The sequence below is a fragment of the Lathamus discolor genome, chromosome 6 (genome assembly GCF_037157495.1).
Source record: "Lathamus discolor isolate bLatDis1 chromosome 6, bLatDis1.hap1, whole genome shotgun sequence".
Lineage (NCBI taxonomy): Eukaryota > Metazoa > Chordata > Aves > Psittaciformes > Psittacidae > Lathamus > Lathamus discolor.
Genome location: NC_088889.1, coordinates 58,427,513 through 58,448,854, shown reverse-complemented (window position 1 = coordinate 58,448,854; position 21,342 = coordinate 58,427,513). Strand labels below are relative to the sequence as shown.

The 21,342-nt window shown below is 43.2% G+C and overlaps 1 protein-coding gene across 4 annotated transcripts in view; it reads left to right on the top strand.

Moving 5' to 3' along the window:
- The window catches only part of SCUBE2 (signal peptide, CUB domain and EGF like domain containing 2), a 39,557-nt gene extending 30,530 nt beyond the window's left edge, over positions 1–9,027 (top strand). For 3 of the 4 annotated variants that reach the window (XM_065682990.1, XM_065682992.1, XM_065682989.1), the window contains 6 exons: positions 1,802–1,969; positions 4,543–4,704; positions 5,864–6,061; positions 6,678–6,830; positions 7,866–7,945; positions 8,706–9,027. In XM_065682990.1, coding sequence (XP_065539062.1) covers positions 1,802–1,969; positions 4,543–4,704; positions 5,864–6,061; positions 6,678–6,830; positions 7,866–7,945; positions 8,706–8,858 — 914 coding nt within the window. In that variant the 3' untranslated portion in view covers positions 8,859–9,027. The remainder of the gene's footprint in view (positions 1–1,801; positions 1,970–4,542; positions 4,705–5,863; positions 6,062–6,677; positions 6,831–7,865; positions 7,946–8,705) is intronic. The other variant, XM_065682991.1, reaches the window with a different exon arrangement.
- The last annotated feature ends 12,315 nt before the right edge of the window (positions 9,028–21,342 follow it).

Below are 21,342 nucleotides of genomic sequence, written 5' to 3'. Positions count from 1 at the left end.
CAGATGATAAAGGCGATGAAAGAGATCTGATGGGATAAGTTCTGAAATGTAATATTTCCACCTAAGTGGTGGGTTTGGTTCCTGCCTGGGACAGGTTTCCTTTGAGCTCTGTTAGCCAACCTACTGTTGTGCTGGAGTCTGAGCAAGCTCAGGAAGTAAAGTAGCATTCTGTTCAAAACAAAAACAAAACACACACTGAAGAAAAAAAAAGAGCCAAAACCAAACCACTCCAAACTTGACATGTGATTAGAAGGAAGGGTAAAAAAACAGGTCAAGATGAGAGAGCAGATAGCAAATAGTCTGCAGTCAGGCCACTCAGAGCTCTGGTTTCTCATAGAGCCATAGAGGTTTTTGAAATAAGTTTTGCACTGGTCTTTCCATTGCTTCTGGGTTTCTGAAGTCAGTAGCCACTTCTGAAAGTCACCTTTACTAACCTTGATTGTCTTTCCTTGTTATGGAATGGTAAATAGTGCTCTTTTCTTACCTTATTAGAAGTGCTGTAATGAAAGCCTTAATTCATTCATGTTTGTCGAGTTACACAAAGAGTAGAGAGATGAGTGTTCTGTAGGAATGTTTGTAAATGAAGAAAGACTTGAAAAGTGTGGGAGCAAATGAATGTGTGTCTTTATGAAAGCTGAAGTCATGTGTGGTGGAAAAAGTTAGAACCTAGAGCTAAGACTTCCTCATTAACTTTCATTGATAAGCTATGGAGCATTGCTTAACCTAGTGTATTTTATTTTTAAGCTAAGGAGGAACACTCACTATTCTACTCAGTGTATCAGCCATAAACAAAGCTTTTCATCATTGATCATGACCGGTAGTTAATGCCCTGCTTGTTGTTAGTCATATATCCTGAAATGAAGCCAAGGCCAATTTAACTTCCTAACAAAACAGCTATTCACTGAGTGATTTATTGGAGCTATAAACTAAAACTAACAGTTTATTATCGTAACAGGTCTTTAAAAGGACAGAATTTTTCAGCGCAGCTGAACAACTGCAACAGTGTTTTGTGCCTTTCTAGTGCAGGATAATTATTAAAAACTGGCACTGAACCAGTTCTTTTGTGAAAAGTTTGAAAAGCAGCATTTTTCAGTTACCCATAAATATTGCTGGAGTTGCTAGATAATATTGAGGTGTGTGTTTAAGTAAAATTAGTTGGATTGACTTAGTGCTACCTAGGCACTATTCAGTGCACAGATAATCCTTATTGAAGAACCAGTGTCAGAGGAATAGGAAGAATATTTGTGCTTTCAAAGTCTGAGGCACTCATACTGCTTAGTTTAGTGGATTTGCATGATTACTTGTTGCGCTTGAGGTTTTCACATAATTCAGTAACACCAAGAGTTTTGAAGTATGAATATTCAATAGTATTAAGAGTAGAACACTTATAGAAATCTGGAAGTACATTTTTGGCACCTTTAGGTTCAGTACTAATTATTTCATAAAGAGTTTTATTAGCTAGAAAGAAGAGGTAATCACTCTATAACTGCTCTGTATAGATGTATGGAGAGTACTGAACAGGCTTTGTGTCCAGCGTAGTCTAGAAACAAAGCAGAAAATCCATTCTAGCTCACAGAAGAGCTCACTACACCAGAGCGTATCAGTGTCTGTTTCAGTTTTACAGGGTACACTGTATGTATTGAGTTCTATCTCTTGCTAGCATTCAATTCTGAAATCCTGGTTCCCGCTCCCAGGTAGAGGACAGCAGTTTCACCTTTGAGTTTCAGGTCATGTGAAGGCTCGCTAATGTACTTTCATCTATAATGTACAGGTTAAAGCAAATGTGTTCTTCCTCATCTAGATCAGTGCTCACCAGGTGAATATTCTCCTGACGGCTTCAAACCCTGTCTGCCATGTCCCCTTGGAACATACCAGCCTGAAGCTGGAAGAGTATCCTGCTTTCCTTGTGGAGGAGGTCTAACAACAAGACACAGCAGTGCATCCTTTTTCCAGGACTGTGAGACCAAAGGTGAGGTCAAGATTTATTTGGTGAATTGTGTTGCTCCAAGGGAAAAGCAACTGCTGCTGCTACAAGTGGGGCATTCAAAGAAGGGTCATCCTCTTTTCAAGGACCTCTCCTTCCAGGGGTCTCATAGTTGGCTGGCCTGGCCTGGCTGCAGGGAAAATCAATAAAACCTCTATTCCTTTTATAACTGATTTTCATACAAGACTTGAAAAGGGGCTGAGAAGTACTTGGAAAGGGGTTGAGAAGTACATGGAAGTTGATCAGGGAAGTCATTGATCTGTGAAGAGTCGTATAAAGAAGCAGCAGGGAGAAAAAAAGGTCTCCAAGAAAATCAAGACCATGTGAAAATGTGAAGGAGGGGATTGCAGTTCTAGAGGATAAGTAAGAAAATAGTTTCTTCATGTTCATAATGAGAAACTGACTTGGATGCCTTGGGATATACCTAAAAAGCTAGCATTCAGGTTAACCGTGCAGTACCTCAGGCAGCCCTCTAAGTTTGATCACACTGGAGCTAACATGCAGTTAGCTCCCAAGGTTTTCCTCACAGGAGTGAAAATCAGGTAGGGGCCCTATCTTAAAATATGAAAGAATTTTGTTAGCATCTTAGTTACCTAAAATGTAAAAAGCTGAAAGACAGCTATGAAATTGTCCTTGAAAATGCTGTGAAAAATGCGTGTCTATGGAGAGAGATGAAATGTTGATCAGTATAACTGTTTACTCAGCATCTTAAAGCATGGATAAGAACCCATGACTTACATTAAAATCGCCTGAATAAGAAGTGTTAATAGAAAATCTACTGCTGTAGTTTAGAAATAAGGGACAGAAACATGTTCCTGATGCAGACGTTTGGTAGTGGTTTGGATTAAGAGATCTCCCTAGTTTCAGTCAAGATATGTTTACTATTGAGAATTGCAACATAATAGAAGAATTTTGAAGTATAGTTGAAGAATTAATATTACTGTTAACAATGGGATAGCTAATAGATTTCTTCAGTGAAGAATTACTGAACCCACAAATGCTGTTGTTTCATACTTAATTTTGTAAAGTTGAAGCACTAAAAAAACATGTTAAAAACCTTGGATCGAGATAAGAGGAACTGATTTTGGTTTTATATAATGTAAATAAAAACAGGTCTATAAATGAGGTTCAGTTTTCAAAACAGAGTGGAGATTAAAGGAATGTATTTGTATTAACTGGAATGAAGAGCTCAGGGATTTGCATGTGGAAGAGGCCACATGAGACATGGAATCACAGATGCAAGAACTATTTGGAACTTGTATCTGAAGCATTTGGATTGGGGGTGGAGCATGTAGGGAAGGACTCCAGGCTAAGCTAGCTTACAAAGCTCAGTAAGGCTAGGGTTATGTGGGAGTAAGCAGAGCTTAAAAGGAATAGAGAAAAGGGACTGTGCGATGCAGAAAACTACATTTGAAAGGCAAGTTAGTAAATTGTTTTGATGTTTAACCTGACAGAGGTAAACTTACCAAATGAGGTACAGGAATAGGAAAATATTTTAATTTATTTTAGTCCCACAAAGAAAAGGGCAAGGAAAAAAAAACAAGGTGGTGATAGAGTTAAGAGCAAAGATATAGCTGATGCTCTTGACTGCTTTCTGTAAGGTTCCAGTACAGATGATGATGGGCAGAGATTCAGATGCATAAAAGCTAAGCAAAATCAAATGAAAGGAAGCATATTAGAAATGTAAGCAAAGGTGTTTGGGGTCTCAGGTTGCATTGAGAGAAAGAAATCTTCCTGACTGTATGCAGAGAAGTAGAAAAAAAGGTTGCAGGTCAGCTAGAATAGATTTTTCTTCTATGTCTGTCCATCTCATGTCTAAAACTTCCATAAAATCTGTAATGTTTATGAAAGGGTTTGTATGTCAGAGTGGGGTCTCTTTGGTGATGCAGGAGGTACTCTCAGCAAGTCCTGTGAGGGCTATAGCTTACATGATGATTTATAGTAGCATGACATGATGAAATATAGTAGCAATGGATCTGGTGGAGGTGGCTGTACCCTGACTCACAGCCTGTTGTTGCAAAGACAGTGTGTGATCATGAGAGAAGAAGGCAATATATCAGTTTAGTCACTAATATTGATGCAATATGCCACTTGCAGAAGGACGGAGTCTTTCACCTCTGCTTGTGGTGAGCTCATCACCAGGGTATACTAGGATGGAGCAGCAATGCACATGCTGCTTGGCATAAGCAGGTGAGAAAGAAAGGTTTAGTTAGTGTTTCCACATACATTTCCACATAATTCCAGCTTAAATGTCAGTGACAAGGCCATTTGGTAACACACTGTTCTACTTGGTGTCCTGCTTACAACATCATGGTGGTGCATGATCTTCTTACTGCTTTCACACAGAACTGCTCTGCAGTGTTGCATTTGGGACTTTTGAACTTGCACGAAGTGACCTGACAAACTAAAATCTGTTCAGTTACTCTGCTTTATAACCCTCATAGTTCATGAACATGGCATTTCAGTTACTGAAATTATACTAGGTCCTTTAAAAATGCACAAGATCTCATGCGCTGCTGCCATTTTTTTAACATGCTGCGTATTTAATTACTATCCAGTTCAGTGTTCACCAGGCCATTTCTATAATACCACAACTCATCGGTGTATTCGCTGCACAGTTGGAACATACCAGCCTGAGTTTGGACAGAATTACTGCATTTCATGCCCTGGAAACACCACTACTGATTTTGATGGGTCAACAAATATAACACAGTGTAAAAGTAAGTATAGCAAGATGGTTTTGATGATCTCTTACAAATAAAAATATTGGGCCATTAATATTCAGAATGGCCCTAAGGTCAAAATTTAGCTTTGCTTCAGGGAGCTTGGAGAGAAGGCAGTGGTGTTGCTCCTCTTTTGCTGCCTGCCTGCATCTCATCCCACATGGCTTACTGAGGTCCATGAGAGACCATTTCTGCAGACTGGTTCCATCATTCTTGTTAAGGTAAGTGCTGATTGTGTCTTGTCAGTTGGTGCTGGGCCACTCTATATCTTACTATTAAATCTTTTATCCCATGATATAGCAGACAGAGTTTGTCGCCTTGGCACTCTGATTTCTTTCCCTTCTATTAAAAGGAATGGAAGGTGGCTCAAAAAATTTAATAGCTCTAGTTTTCTTCTGAGTAACAACCTTTGAAAGAGGCAATTACACAACCACTGTTACAGGTTATGGTAACTGTAGTGCAGGTAGCTGAGGGCAAATTAAAAAAGGAAAGCAGGGGTCAGAGAAATGATTCCTCAGAAGAACCTCTGGAGCCACTTATATACACGCACAGATGCATATCACACTTAAAGCATCTGTTCCCTGGGCATGTCACACCGGCACATCACTGTTACGGTGCTGTAGTGTCCTTGTGGCCACGGACTGCTAGGAAGCACAGGCAAAAACATCCTGCACTGGGGTTCACCCTCTCTTACTGCCAGCAGCGCTGATCTGTGCAGAGAAAGGGCCATCTATACTCCCTGTTTTATGCTGCTGCAGGCATGGTGCCTGAGCAGAGCACCTCAGACTCCAATTAGACTTCAGCTGATACTTCTATAAAGATGTTCTGTCTGATACAAGCAAGTGGAGCATCCTTGCTATACCATTTCTTTGTCCTCTTACAAATACCTTGCCACTTGGCTGTGACTTGGTTGATAGCGCCTGCCGTGTTAACCGTGACTGGTCTGTATTTTATGTCTCAGTGATGATTAAAACACAAAGGTAGATGCAGGCAGCAGCGTGAAATGAAGCTGGCGAAGGGAACTGTACCTGCGTCAGATGCAGACAGAAAAGTTTTTGTGTCTGTCACCCATGTCCTGTTTTCTGACAGTGATTGTAGAGAGAGCTGTAGGATGACCTCGCTTTGCCTAGTCTTGCATATTGTATTGCTTTTTCAGATAGGCAGTGTGGAGGTGAACTGGGAGATTACACTGGATATATTGAATCACCAAACTATCCTGGGGACTATCCTGCAAACACTGAGTGCACCTGGAACATTAACCCACCACCAAAGCGCCGTATTCTGATTGTGGTTCCAGAAATATTTCTACCAATAGAAGATGACTGTGGGGACTACCTGGTGATGCGAAAAAGCTGTAAGTCTGAAATATCTACTGAGGCATATGGTATCTATCTTGGTGTGCACCACAGGTTTCTTACATGCATTGCTATTTATATAAATGAAATGTAGCCTGGCTGACCTCTACTTAGGAGTAGAAATGTCTTTAAATGACAAATTGAGAAATCCTATTTGGTAACATAGCTCCATAGGTTCAGGTAAAACTAGGGTGCAAGGCCATGATGAGTCAGTGAACTCTGAGAGAAATACTGTTAGGAAGGGGTGGATGGTTCAAGCTGTCTAGATATGAATTATGCTAAGCAATTCTAGCCTGGGTTAGGAAAGGGGAGGTGCTTGCTAGTCCCTGCAGGTGGCAGGTGTGTGAATAAACAGCTTCAGTTTCTGGTATAGGCAGATCCCTTAAACCGTAGATTGTGGGCTTTTTTGTTGTTGTTGGTGTGCTGGTTTGGGTTTTTTTTTTTTTAGGAAAAGGGAGAATATTCTTTAACCCTGACCGTCCAGTAATGGCATGCCACATTTCAAGTTTTCTTAACACCAGAAAGCATTTGTTATGATAGCTTAACCTATTTTCTTATTGTGCATTAGTATGAAGCACTGTCAGATAACTGCCTATTGTGTGTTTTCTTTGAAAGCTTCTTCCAACTCTGTAACCACGTATGAAACCTGTCAAACCTATGAGCGCCCTATAGCTTTCACTTCTAGGTCTAAGAAGTTGTGGATCCAGTTCAAGTCGAATGAAGGAAACAGTGCCAAAGGATTCCAAGTTCCTTATGTAACATATGACGGTAAGCGGATGTGAGCAGCTAAGCCAAGGTGGAGTAGTGCAGCTGCAGCAGTGCAGAACTACTTAGTGGGCTAAGCAGCAGGGTTACCCAGTGCTCTCAGCAGTGTTGCTATGAGACTACTTCCAGTAGCTGTTCTTATTTAAGGAATTCTGTTTTGCACTGCAGTCTTAAGTCTCACTGTTTTTCTAGTCTTCCACAGACCTAAACAAAGAGCTGGGATCCTGGGCTCTGACCTGCATTTCTGTGCCTTCCCAGTTCTGGATTGCAGTGCACCCCCAGTTAGGAATTGGGCAAAGTCCAAGTGCCTCAGATTTATCATGTTGTTGCTACCATCTGTATTCTAGTACCAGATACTAAAATGTCTATATTGAAAAGAAACCTGAGGGGCAAGAGTTTCACTCTATCCTTGTCAGAGTCACCAGAAGTGAAACTGGAGCTGAGGCTTTGCGCTTCAGCAAAAGCGATATGGAAATGATAATGCACATTTGTGTTCACACTGGATTGATTGTGAAGGACTCATCCTTGCAGACTCATGGTCTGCAGGGTTTCATCAACAATGGATAATTATTTTTTTAGGGGAAACCTCTCATTTTGAAGCATTTCAAGTTTTGATTGACCAGGGGATATATAATTCAATATATCAACCTTTTAAGAAAGTTTCTTCTTACCGTTTGTTTGTGGGTTTTTTTTCCTCTTCTTACTGTAAAAGAAAAAAGCCAACACCAGGTTGTGTGTACTTACAGATAAGTTTCTGCCATGCAGTTGGTTTGAAGCAGGCTGCTTGGTTACAATGTGCACTACAGTCCTAAGTGCACTATGATTTCTTTTGCTTTTGACAGACTGATGCTGAACAGCTCAGCAGAGTATGCTGTTTTCGCAGTAAACGGTATTTGTAGCATATTTACAGAAGAACATTTGGAATATTTTCTAACTACTCATGTGAGGGTCAAGTAGCACTGGTTCTTTTGGAGGTAGGGCTTACATGTGTAACCAAAGTGAACCTGCAAATTACTCTCTTGTGTACATTCCCCATAGAGGATTACCAAGAACTAATAGAAGACATTGTTCGGGATGGCAGACTTTATGCATCTGAAAATCATCAAGAAATACTTAAGGTATATTGCTTCCACTAAACATGCTGGTTTTGATTGAAAATGACACTTTTATGCCAGTGAATTTGCTTTCTGCTCTGCATCAGATCTGTTCCTTGGTGCACTAGACACATGCCGCTTCAAGGAAGTGGGGTGAATCAGCGGGGTGACCCTTTGCTTGGGAAAATACAGGTGGATCAGACCTGCAAGGGAAATCTAAGGTGAAGATATCCCCTCAAGCGTCACATATGCTGTCCTGAAGGAATGAGTGGGGCAAACTGAGGGGCATGAGATTTATCTCTTGGAGAACCACTTGGTACTGCTCCTTGTAGCCTGTAAATTAGTAAGGGCTCTTCCTCCCTGGACAAAAAAAGAAACCTCTTTATGGATTTCCTTTCTTGATGAGGTGACAGTTGTATGGGCAAGTTCCCAAGTAAACCTTTCTTGTGTTGGATATCAGATCCAGTGTTTGTTTGTGCTTGTTTGGTTAGTTGGGGTTTTGTTCGTTATTTTTTGTTCGTTTATTTGCTTGTTTGCTTGTTGTTGTTGGAAGTATTTGGATGGAAGTAACCCTGGTGCTGGTAATAATAAATGTGAAACTCCAGTGACTTCGCTGTGGCTTGAATGTCAGCCTTGCTCAAGTAGTTTCTGAGCTTCAGAAACATTAGTACTCGAAAATTAAAATGCCCGTAATATTTTATGAATTAATCAGTCATTAAGATTTGGTAATCCCGACCCTAACTCTGCTGTGGAATTACTGTAAAATCTGCTTTCCTTTTTCTAGGACAAGAAACTGATAAAAGCCCTGTTTGACGTGTTGGCACATCCACAGAACTACTTCAAGTACACAGCCCAAGAGTCAAGAGAGATGTTCCCAAGATCCTTCATTCGGCTGCTGCGCTCAAAAGTGTCCAGATTTTTGAGGCCTTACAAATAGTTGGCACTGTACTTAAAAAGCTAACCAGCCCTGGGCATGCACAGAGGGGTTGTGGTAGGTGGGGCTGCTTTCCGTGTTCTACACACTGGCAGAGAAACTCCAGGGAAGCTTGCCAGCTCCGTTCTTGGCAGAGTTTGGCTTTCTCAGCTAATATAAATATTTTGTTGAACAGGATTTTGATTCTTTTCCAGATAATACCTTTTGGGTACCAAGGATGCTTCGTGGGTCTCTGAATTAGAGACTGTCCATCATTTCTGTAACTAAATGGTGCCAAAGCAGAAGTTTGTAGAGCTCTGCCCTATTGCTTCATCAGTAACTCTAAAAGCTAATGTGGACAGTCTAAGTAGTGTGGTTTGGGATGAACTCCTGGGCTGCTATTAATGCATGTTACCTCAACAAAGTTGTGTTCATGTTTGGTCTTGCTGAAAGTGAGAGCAAGATCAATGTCTCTCTTAATTTTTGCTACAAAGGAAGTTCAGAGCTAAGATTGGAATAGTTTTAGTCCAAACTGGTGAGTCCAAGAATTGCACGAGGTACAATTTTTCTCTGAACTATGTATTGTATGAGGCAAATGGAGGAATAAGCAAGAGTTGAATATTAGCTTGAATGCTCTGGGTCTGGATAAAAGCATATTCATCCATGTTCATGCTGATGGTCTGTTGGTTTAAACAGAGTGATACCAGAATAAAACCAGAGCACCAAAGTAATGGAAAATAGACCCTGACCTGCTGGACACTTCCGTTTTGAGCTGGCTGCAGATGTTACAGCAGAACAGATTCTTTGCTAAATCCCAATGCTCTCCTTGTACATAGGCCTGGGACAACATGAGGCATTGGCTTTTCCAAGTAGTATAAAAATCTGTCCTCTGAGCACCTGCAGGTGAACACACAAGCCCCATTTTAGATGCAGGCTTTGAATCGGTTATACTTTTGTACATCACTGTTTAAACTTGTATAAGGTTCTTATATAAGTCTCAGTCCTTATATTCCTTATCTTGTCTGAGCACCTTGCAATGACCTTGCGGAGCACAGAAGGACTGCTTTCTTGTCTTGCTGGAGAGAAGTAGCTGTAAAAAGGTATTCCTCAGCCAGACTGTGGCCACAAAGCCATCTCTGGCAAAATGCTGTTCAAGATTCCCAAGCTCTGTGTCCTTTTCCTCAGGTTGCATCTTATGTGACAGGCGGCTATACCGAAAGGGCCCGTAGAGAGAGCTACGTTGATCAAAATATTGTCTCAGTGCTTTTCTGTCCACACTTCCATTACAATACTGTTCTCTGGCCATGCAAACCATTTCCTTGGTGTAATGTACCTTCTGGGCCTTCTGTCTTGAAGGCAGATGGCTGCAATCCTGCTTATTTGGAAATGGACTTATGACTTCTGCCTTAGTCACTGGCAGTGCCAGTGGGCACCAAACTTCCCCTCTGTGCCCCCTTAGGAAACGTACTGAAACTTCACAGTGTAGCCAGGACAAATGCTCCCTTTCAGATCTCCCTGGGTTTCATTGCATTAGTATGTGGTATTTAACTGTTTTACATGAACAATTCTCTGCCCGCATTGCGACAGATGAAATCCTCAGCAAGAGCCAGGGTTCGAATCTCTTCCCTATAATGTTTGGAGTGAACAAATATTACCAAATGCAGCTTTGCTGAACTATTGTGGCGTGGTCGCCCTGTTCTATGGCATGTGTGGCAGTGCAACCTGTCACGTGGTAAGGACACGTCTTAATCATGCTGTGATGGGAAGGGGCAGTGGCCACAGGCTACAGCTGGGGAGCTGAGTTCCTTGGGATGGGGTTCATGTGATGCTGTGTTTCTTTTGCTACTGCCCTGAAAGAATTGCCATGCTGTGGGTGGAGAAGGGAAATGTCTTGTGTTGCTGCCAAGAGGGTGAGCTGTGTCCTAGCTGGCTGCTTTGGGGCTCCTGCTCCAGCTCGAGAGCTGCTTGCGGGTTTGTGTGACAGGGTGGTGAGCACCCATTCCAGGGATAGGGCTGCCAAGCCTGTAGTAGAGGGGGGCAAATGGCTTGGGCAGAAGAAGGGAGGCAGGAGGTGAACTAGTAGAACAGAAGGGAGGAGCCCAAGTCCTTGTGTTCCTGCCTGGTGTGTTTCATCCTGGACAAGGTCCCTGCTGCCATTATGGGGAGGGAGGACAGGGGTTATCTAAAAGAAGGTATGGGGCAGTGCGATTGGTGAGAGGAATGGCTGAGGGATGTTGAAACAAGAGGAAGGGTGTTGAGAAAAGCTTGCTACGCCTGTGGAGAAGCGTATTGTGGTGGTGAGATCTCAGGAAGGTATTTCAAGATAGTTTCCCTCTGGCTGAGCAGCCCTTATGTCTCCGCTCTTTGTGGCTTCTAGTGCCAGATGCAGTGTGTCAGTGAATTGCAGTGACCCACCAACTGTCTCTATGTGGCAATGGAGCACTTTGAAATGGTGAGACACTGCATTTCTGCTCTGAGTGCATGGGTTCTGCTGGTGGGGCACTGGGAGGAGAGGACTGTTTTGTGCCAGCTTCTGGGCCAAGCCCAGCAGAGTGGGTTTGCTGTGGTCTGTGTGCTCTCTGCCCCGGGGAAGCAAGCCAGTTATTGCTGTGTTCCCTCCCAAGAAGGCTACAGATCTGAACACTTCTGTTTTATGTTGCTGAATGACGCACAAATCAGAGTGATTGGTTTCAACAAGGCTTCAAGAAAACAGAAGCTGTGAAACATCCATTTATTTTTAATTTGTGAAATTGGGCTTTCTTGTTTTGTGCATGACTTACTGACTTGAACTCTGTGTTTGTTGCACCGCACCTCATCTTGTAGTCACACTGTTCCACCTCTGCCCAGCTGCTCTGGGACCAGTGTCTTTCCTTCAGTCTGTACAGTGGGTCTCAGTACTGCATCTCCATTCCCCCTTTGTGCACAGGACATTTTCATTGTCTAAGTGTGGCATACAGTTTCAGGCTGAGGAGAAAAACCTGCTCTTTCTTGAAGAATCCTTGCTCCACAGCCCTGTTCGTGTTCTACATAAAAAGTAAATGATTCAGAAGTGCTCCTCTTTCCCTTGATCTAACATTATGAATCAAAATTTCCCCTTTTACTGTTGATCCTGTGTGTGCAGTAAGAAGTGAAGAGGGAATTTTTGCCATCTTAAATGTTGAGAGAAGTGATAACTGTTGCAGAATGCTGTAACACTTGGCATTGTATCTTCATAGCGATGGTAGTGGCTCTGTAGAAATTTTGATTTCTACTTTCTGTGTGGTTGTAGATTGATGTTATTTTTTTGGCAACAAATGATTCAAAAAATGTTTAACCTTATAAAACCAGATTTAACTTTTGAGATAAGAATTAGTGTTAACTGGGTGACTTAATGTCACCTACGTGAGATAAGCATAAGGATCTTTTTTCATAATGTAAATTAATGTAAAATGTTTCAGACTGTTTCTTTTAATAACAGAAATAAACCAGTGAATTTTTAGTTGCATGAAAACCTTGAGTAATATTTTTAATTGTCTTTGCTGTCCTAAATAATAGTTTCGTGTCAAAATGAACGGTTGTGCAGCAAGTTATTGCGCATCAGATAGAACATCCTGGGAACATCTGCTTACTGTTTCATGTAATATATTATTAGCCTGCATCTATACCCATAAAGATACCGTTCTTTGTATGTTTAGTGGTGCGCATATTTCTGGTTAGTGTAATACTAGAATTATCCTGGTACCAATTTTAATAGTTATGCTAAAAATTTCTCCTGTGTGATGAGCTGGGCTCAACTGGCCTGTTGTAACCAGCACTATGAAGGCACAATGAGCTCCACAAAGTAACTCCAAAGTATTTTATTAGTTGGTATGTTAATCTGATCTTTTCCTAGAAAACTTGAAAAAGCAAACACCCTCCCAACCCCCCTGATTAAACTACAAATCATAATGAAACCAAACCAAAACAGGGTGAAAAGCTGTGTTAAGGCACAAACTCCCACAATGTTTTTAAGGTTACACCACAGTTTCGTCAGAGCTTTTCATTAAATCCACTGATTTAATTTCTTAGAATTAAAAAAGTCACAGGGAATGATAAATTAATGGATCTACAATAATTTTTAATAGTTTTTCTATATTTGTTTCTGTGCTTTACGTTGAGATTATGAACTGTAGTCAATCTACCAAAGTTTTAGAAAAATAATCACAATATTTTCTCCTTCATTTATTCAGATGTTTGTTTGACCTTTAGCTTCCATTGATCACAGTGACAAGGACTGATTTGCATTAAACTGAATGTAGCCATCTGGGTTCGTTTGGGGGCACTTTTGGAAGATACAACTGTATAATTCAGCTGTTAGCTGTAGAAAGCTGACATTGGTTTATACACAAAAGACAGCAAAGTAAATGACATACAGAAATACAGGGGTCATAGAAAAGTATGATGATTACAGGCTAATCACAGGAGAAAACTGTGTTATTCAGATATTATTCCTGACATTGTAACTACTGACACCTGTTAGATTGCAGTGATGGACACATGAACGCTCATATACCCTCCAGGACAGGGAATGTCAGTGTGAAATGTCTTGTGAACTTCCAGAGCAGTGGGAGCTGAAATGCTGATTGGGACCTTTGGGTGTTTACATGACAGAAATAAGTAATAACAGAATATAAAGAGCAAGGCTTGAAGCTTATTTAAATCCAAGGAACTGGAAGAGGTCTGATGTGGGTAAGCAGGAAGGAATGGTATTACAATAATCCTTGGTAACAGAATGCAAGGATAGTGGCCTGCAAATATATCTGAATTAAATAAACTTATATGCTAATGCTTTTTCTATCATGCATATAGATGACATCCTGTAAATGCATTAGATGCTGGAGGTAAAACCTGACACAACTAAAATATACTTCTTATCTTCCTTTTAATTCTGCTCCATTTAAACTGTGTGGAAGGCTTCTGCTGGAGGAGCAAGCAAGTACTTCTTAGAGAACTTAAACCAAATTTAGGGCTGGTACAAGTAGGTGTGTTTCTATGCATCCCTGAAACCAACCTGTTCTACAACATAGCTTTTTACTGCCCATTTAGTTTGAACAGTTCTTTTGCTCATAGGCAGGTTTTCACTCTGTTCTGGAGCTCTGCTTTCCACAACATATATTCTGTTGTCACTGTAGAACATCACTGTGAGCAGTGATGCAGATATAGCACCTGTGGGAAGACCAGAAGGAGTTAGAGTATTCAAGGGACAGAGTCCACTCTCAAAAGGTCAGTTCATCTAGCTTCTCTCCGAGTCAGTGCAAATTATGTGTGACTTTCTGCATGTTGCTTTTTTTAAGCTATTTTATTAAACCACTTTAAGTGTAGAAAAAAAAAAAGAAAACTCTTTGTTCAAATGTTAGTATAGCTTTGTTCTGATTAAACAAATTTGGAAGAGTAATAATGCTCTCTGAAGTCTGTGAAGTATAGCCTGTTCAGCACACAGTAAAAGAAATAGGTCAGAAATGTGACCTTGAAATCTTTTTTTACATATCAAACATGTCTATACATTTGAAATTCTTTAAGGAAACACCCTCACACTGACTTGATCCAGTGCAACCAAAGCCTTTTTTCACTGGGAAGTTTATTCAGTAGGCAATGTAGGCTTTCAGACCTGGATATTAATCATGTGCCATGAAGTTTCCTATCTGTGATGATTATGGGATCAGGAAATAAAGGGTTCATGGTTTTAAGGACAGAAAAAGATGCATGGGAAGCTGAAACATTCTGAAGTGGTCACTTGAGATGCAGTTTGTTGTTTAGTAGTTCAACTGTTCATATTATACCAAGAGCACTACAAACATCCATGAAACACTTATGTACCAAGCAAGTTTATGCCTGACTAGCTTTAGAGAACGCTTTGTCATTTTTGCCCAAATCTAATCTAGCAGTGGTAGCATGAATATGTTGTTTGTGCATTCTTTCCTGCTTGCTGTGCTAGAAGAAATGGAACAAAATAATACTAAGCAAGGAGCCTTGATGTGAGTTGGACGGAGAATCTCTATCTGGAAATAAGTTCAGGAGATGGAGAGGTGTAGAGGTATGTTAAATACACATATGTATGTGTGTGTGTGTGTATGCTCTGGATTTGGAGCCAGAGGTCAGGAGCTGCGAGTCACTGTGGCAGCCTCTGTCTTGCACCCTCTCTGTGATCAGGCCCTGTAGCTACACGTGTCCCATCACCAGTTAAAAGCTCTGTTGTAAAATGACAGCTCTGCTGGCTTCTGGAGGTGCTGTCTGGGGTAAAACCTAGTCATGGATAGCAGCTTAGGGCAGGAGAGGAGATTGTGATGTTTATGGGGTTTAATGTGGAAATTAAGAAAGCACTCCAGAAAACAGAATTCAGCATCTCTCTGTCCAGCAGACAGTCCTGCCTGTGATACAGCCCTGCTTGTGCATTTGGGTGGCCCCCAGGTTGCTGTTACTGATGTAGTGCTGGTGTGAGGGGCTGTGTGGAAAAGCTGAGAAACAGCAGTTACTAAAAACAGGACTGGCAGAAAAGTGCTCAGGGGGCCTGTCTGGCTTACATAGCATAACTGGCGCGCCCTGGCTCCCGTAGGTGCTAATTCTCTCAGCAAACTTACGAAAGTAAAACCCTGAAAAGGCTCATCCATGCTGAGAACAGCAACTTCATTCACTGGAAGAAGGAAGCTTTGCTCTAGGAACTGAACACTCAACACTGCAGGCATTGCTGTCTTCCTCAGCTAGTCCAGAAAGTCCCTCAAGCCACTGCCTGTGGTGTGAGGTTGATGCAGCAGTGCTGAAATAAGCACATTACAAATACCTGTCCCAGCTGTGCGTAGGACATATGTCCAATCTGACCATTTGCTCTTGGAGCTGGTAACAAAGGCCCATAGCGCTCTACCCCAGAAGGCTGTGTATTCTGCATGCAGTAATGGAGAAGTAAAGTTTGATGCAGAAGATGCTGTGGCTCAGGGATGCTGTGGGCACATGCTCTGGCACACCTGCATGGCCAGGGAGGTTGTGAGTGCTCCATCCCTCACGGTGTTCAAGGCCAGGTTGGACGAAGCCTTGTGTGGGATGGTTTAGTGTGAGATGGCCCTGTCCATGGCAGGGGGGTTGGAACTAGATGATCTTGAGGTCCTTTCCAACCCTAACTATTCTATGATTCGATGAAAATGCCAGAGCCTTGCCCTTCCTCAGACACCTCTCAGGATCCCTTCTTGTCTGGCATATTGCGGAGAGGCTCAAATAAGGAGATTTTTGAGGCTCTGGGGATCTGTGATAGTGAGGCACAGGCTGTGGTGGCTGATATGTCCCTGGGGATGTCGGTAGAGTGCATCAACCTGTGTTACCTGCCCTGTTCATACCGGCTGTGCCGCAGAGCTCGGGGCTGTGCCAAGGTAGCGGGGCACCATCCACAGGGCTCCCCACAAGAGGGCAGCATGTGGCCCTAAGAAGTGAAAAAGCCCTATTAAACCCGTGCTGACAAACAGCCATAGGTTTTGGGTTAGGTCTTTAGCAGCAGGACTAAAACAGTCGGCTGAAACCTGGGAGCTTTGTTAACTCCATGGTTCATGGTGTGCTTCTGTCTTCCTGCCCAGACGTGTGAATGTACCCCGGAAGATCATCTTGCTGTCTTGGGCTGGCTTCAGCAGCTTTGGTGGGTTCTGAAGGAGTATTTCCCCGTCCACTGGCAACTCTCTGTAGGACATATGCACCAAGGAGTGAAGTGTCCGTCTGGGTAGCTGTAACAGGAGCTCCAGGCAGCTTTCCTAAGGGCATTGGTACCATTAGCCAAAATACACACTTCAGATTTTCTTTGTTTAGCAGCAATTGGTTGTAAGCGCTGCCTCCGATCAACCTTTTCCGAATTACAAGCAAGGAAATGTGCCGGCTGCCAGTTGTTGGTTTCCAGGCAGACTAAACCTCAAAGGAAGCTGGAGGAAATGGGCTGTGAATGTCTAAATTCAGTTGCTGTTGTTTACTTCTAAGAAGAGTGATTGATTCTGGCACTCTGCCTGACCCCATCCTTCTCATGACTCAGTTCTAAGAGGTGTCAATAACGGACTCTGAGCATTTGTCTTTGGAAATAAAATTGTGTGTATAGTCAGCTACTGATTTCCTCCCTCATTTCACGGGAGGTTGCTCCGCTCGATCACAGCTTGACTCCGATCAGCGGTTGGACAGATGATCCTGCTGTAAATTATACCCAGGGTAGGGCAGGAACACCTCAAAGCGCCAGTTATCAATAGCACCGTGTGTCTCGTCATTCATAGCCGCAGTGCACATGCTCCCGCTCTCCTGGGGCAGCTGGCTTCCTTTTCAGACATAGCGTGAGCTGAAGTATCTTTCAGTTGACTAGACTTGAAGGTGGAGATGTTTAACCAAGCCACAACACGGCAAACACAACCCCTGTGTTAGGAGAGTTACATTGAAGTACTGTTGACGATTCCGTGTGTTAGCAAATATTAGCAGAGTATCCAGTAACATGGCTCACTAAACCTCACCCGTTACGAGTTGCTGCAGTTTTGTATGTGCCGTGTGGAGGGGGATACAACGGTAGCTCACTTATACTTGCAGCACTTGAGAGTGTTGGAGTCTTGGCTTCATAAAATAAACATAAGAGCTCCACAGAGGTGGGAGATCCTGTGTTTGACTAACACTGTGGTGACCTCCTCTCTAATGTTGGTGTAAATGATATTTTTATCTTAAATGGAAGCCGTAAAATATCTGAGGCTCAGATTTTGATTTAAAATCCCAAAATAAAGATATTTAGATATATTTGATGAACTCGGGATTTGAATGCTTTCAGTTCCAGAATTTTATATGTATTAACTTAAAGCATTTGAATTGTAAGTTCCTTGACCATTGGTTTGTTGGGAAACCAGAGCAATTCCAGGCTTGATAAAGAACCCGTACAGAGCAGCCTACCCCCTCTTTCTGTCCTCTGAGAGAGGGGTGCAAAGCTTAGATCTGAGCTCTGTAAGAAGGTGGAAATGTTTGCAGATGAAATCCCTGTGTGAATGCTCCTTCAGCTGACAGAGGCAGAAGAGGTGCACAGTCCGTCTTTTGAAAGGTACGGTAAGAACGTTGTTCTGTGGTGAATCCCACACTGGCATGCGTTGAAGCAAGCACCTGTTCTCAGGCCTTTTGCAGAAGAGCTGGGGAATTCCAGTTCCGTTGAACTCACTTATTTCATCACTGGAGCTCCTCTGCCGTCTTTGTCATCATCACCTGGTAAACTGGGTATGCCATGTATGTAAACTGGCACCTTTCAAAAGGCAATACTGCTTCAGCACGACCTGTGCTACTCCTGTTCCAGAAACAAAGCAATCCTTCAACTCTTATTTATTTATTTTTCCTCAGTTTCAAGGTATGTTTCGAGATTTATGTTCTCTGGAAGGTAAATTTCACAGAGCTTGCCTAAGGAGTTCCCCCTCCCTTTCCCAAAGTACTGCTAAGCTCCAAAGCATCTGGAATGCCTTTGCAGCAGATTTAGACTTGGGCAGAGGAAAGTTCTCTAGCTAGAGAGCAAGAGAAAGCTTAGTGCTGTTAAAAGGTTTGTGGAACTCCTTTCAGGACCAAGAGTTCCCCCCTGTGGCAGGGAGCTTTCAAGTATCTGTGCTTTGCTGACCCTGGACACTTCAATATTGATCCTGGAGCCAGGGTGCATTCCACAATGACAAAGACACGGGGTTGTGGGGAACACAACCCTGCACGTAACCACCTTGGCTAACAGAGAGTGAGGCGCTTCTTATATCCCAGTGGAAAATTAATGTGATGTGACCTTTTCCCGGCCCGTTGTGAGCACCTGCCCCCAGCACCAGATGTTTCTGAGGATAATGTATTCGTTTGAAAGGGAAGTGTGATGGGGAAAATGACAGCCTATTGCTCCATGCAATTGATGGGTAAACATTTAAAACTTCTTGCTGCCAAGTTAGAATCAGGGTAGTAAACTACTTCCACGAGCGTCGCCAGGCATGGATGTCATTCTGGGTAGCAGGTATCTCAGCTGCATCTCCACTAATGTTCAAGGTGTTGACTCAAGGAAGAATTTTTGGCCAGCTGCCTTATAATTAATTAGCCACACAGATCTAAAAGCAACCACAGATCTCCTGAGTTTCCCAGGGTGATGGATACATTAAGCTTTGGGAAAGCTTTGCTTCATACTGTTGCCCTAACAAATATCCCATATAATTTTGCATGCATACTGATGTTTTGTGTAGTAAGAAGTGACTTGTTGCTATGCTGGGAAGGAAGAGTTTTGCCCAGAGAGCCATTTGCTTGCAGTCCGTATTCAGCAAGGTATTTAAGCAGGTACTTCAGTGCGTTGGTGGATATTGTTGGATTGTATAGTGGAGTATTTAGACTAAGAATGGACTCCTTTGTGTCCAAACAATGCTGAAAAATTGCTGTCTGCTAGCACAGCTGGGGCTCTGTAATGGGTGCTGTGCAGAGCCTTTGTCCCTTATGCTGAAGAAAGTGAGAAAATTGCTGACCAGGCAAAGCAAATATGTGGGCTGTGAAAACAATGGCATATCTCTGCTGAAGCAAATTCGGTGCTGTTCCTACTCTTGCAATGGTACTTTATCGATGTCTTGGATACTCTCCTTTTTAGGTGTCATTAGTCCAGTGGCTAACGGTAGTCAAAGCATCTCATGGCTCCCTTAATGTGGCGAGTCCATAACCGCTTTGTCAGGGATGGCTGTGAACTATCTCAAGCAGCCAACAGGACAGCAAAGTTGTGGAGCAGCCTGGTGGGCTGGCTTCTCCAGCTAAAACTTGTGCGACAGCAGCTCTCCACTTCTCTTTGCTGCTTCCATCCGCGTATGCCTCACGAGGATCAAAGTAACACGCTGCTCAGCCCAGCGTGCCCTGTCGTTGCTGCTGAAGCTCTGGTTTTACAGCTTGTTGACAAGCTCTGCTTTGTCCAGGCGCTCTGAGCTGGGTCCGTGAAGAGACTGAATCTAGCTGTTGCACAGCATCTTCCATCGACTAGAATGAGCCGGGCATCCCAACCGCATTGCCTGATTGTAAATGTGACCTTTTTCAGTGCGGAACCCAGCTGCAAGGCTTTGTCTCCAGGGTCTCCCTGCCCTCGCCTACCTCTCAGAGCCAGCATCTCATCCCACCAGCCCCGTGCCTTTCGGGGAGCAGCAACAGGCTCTCTGTTACTTGTTAGCAGTTTCTGCTGGACTGCCATAGGGCTGATGTGAAGAAGAGCAGCGCCCTCTTCCTCTTGCCGTTAGAAGCTCGAGTTGTCTTGAGCAGCAGCATTCGTGCGTGCCTGGCTCTGCTGCTCCTTGGTCTGTGGGTGTCAGGCTTCTGGAGAGGCTGAAAAGGAGCGAGAAAATCCGTGTTTGTGTAGTGTGGAATGACTCGTGCTGCTTTAGCCTTAACAAGATCCCTTCTGTATCTTTAATGATCTCAGTGTAAAATTTACGGCGTGGAATGCCCCAGCAGCAAGAGGAAGCCTTCAGCACACAAACTGCCCTTTGCAGGACAGGAGGGGAAGTGGAATCCTCTGAGGTTTGGGAAGTCTGAATGATGTAGTTATGGTTGGCACTTTGAATGTATGTGCAGCTTACGTCAAAATACATATTGGCAGTTCAACTCTAGCAACATGTGGGAAGGTGAGAACTAGCATTAATGTATTAATGCTTCTTAGAATTAATCATTATGAAATCTTATGCTGGAATAATCTTCCTGTTGCACAAGATAAACAGAGGTTAGTATGGATACACACTTGGGAGAAATGTCACCTGCCCTCTGTGTACACCATTTTCTGCCCACCTGCCCGGGTAGAGTTCCTGAGGAAAGCCATACCAGCAGTATTTTGGGAGAGAAAGAGACGTGAATCTGTCCTTTTGTTTGAGAGGAAAGTTTCCTGGTGTCTTCAGCTCCATGGATGGCTCTGAAAGACCCAGCGGCCGTGTCTGTGCTCGTGTGAGCAGCAACAACTGAGTTGTGCACGGGTCTTGTCCTGGAGGAAACCAGCTGGTGAGCAATGCTGGGGGCAATCCGCCCGGTTTTCCCCTGCCTGTGGGCAGGGCAGCTCAATGCACAGCAGCCACTGTTAAATCCCTTAAGGGCTGTTCCTGCCCGTTCTATGATGCGGAGGTCAGGGGAGGCCAGGCTTTCTGTCCCCCATGCCAGCCCCCATGTGTATTCTCTTATCGCTTCCCCAGTTCTTGGCAAGTCGCCTGCCAGCTTCTCCCTTGCCCCTCGGCAACCTGTCCCAAATCCCTTGCCAGCACATGGAACCAGCTGCTTCTTCCCTGGCTCACACGGGACCTGCAAGGGGCTCAGCCCATTTTCCCTGTGCAACACAGTTACCAGCGTGGCTTGCCAGGTCTAGAGGCAGGACCTGTTCTTACACACTCCAGCAGCCACAACTAGCTTCTAGCCAGGAGTTGGCTGCCGCTGAAATACACAGTAGAAGATGCTAGGAGGTGAACCGCGTTTCCTTGACCAACTCATCCTGCGCTTTTATTTTGTTTTTAGAAGTGTGTTTCAGCCACTTCAAAACAGG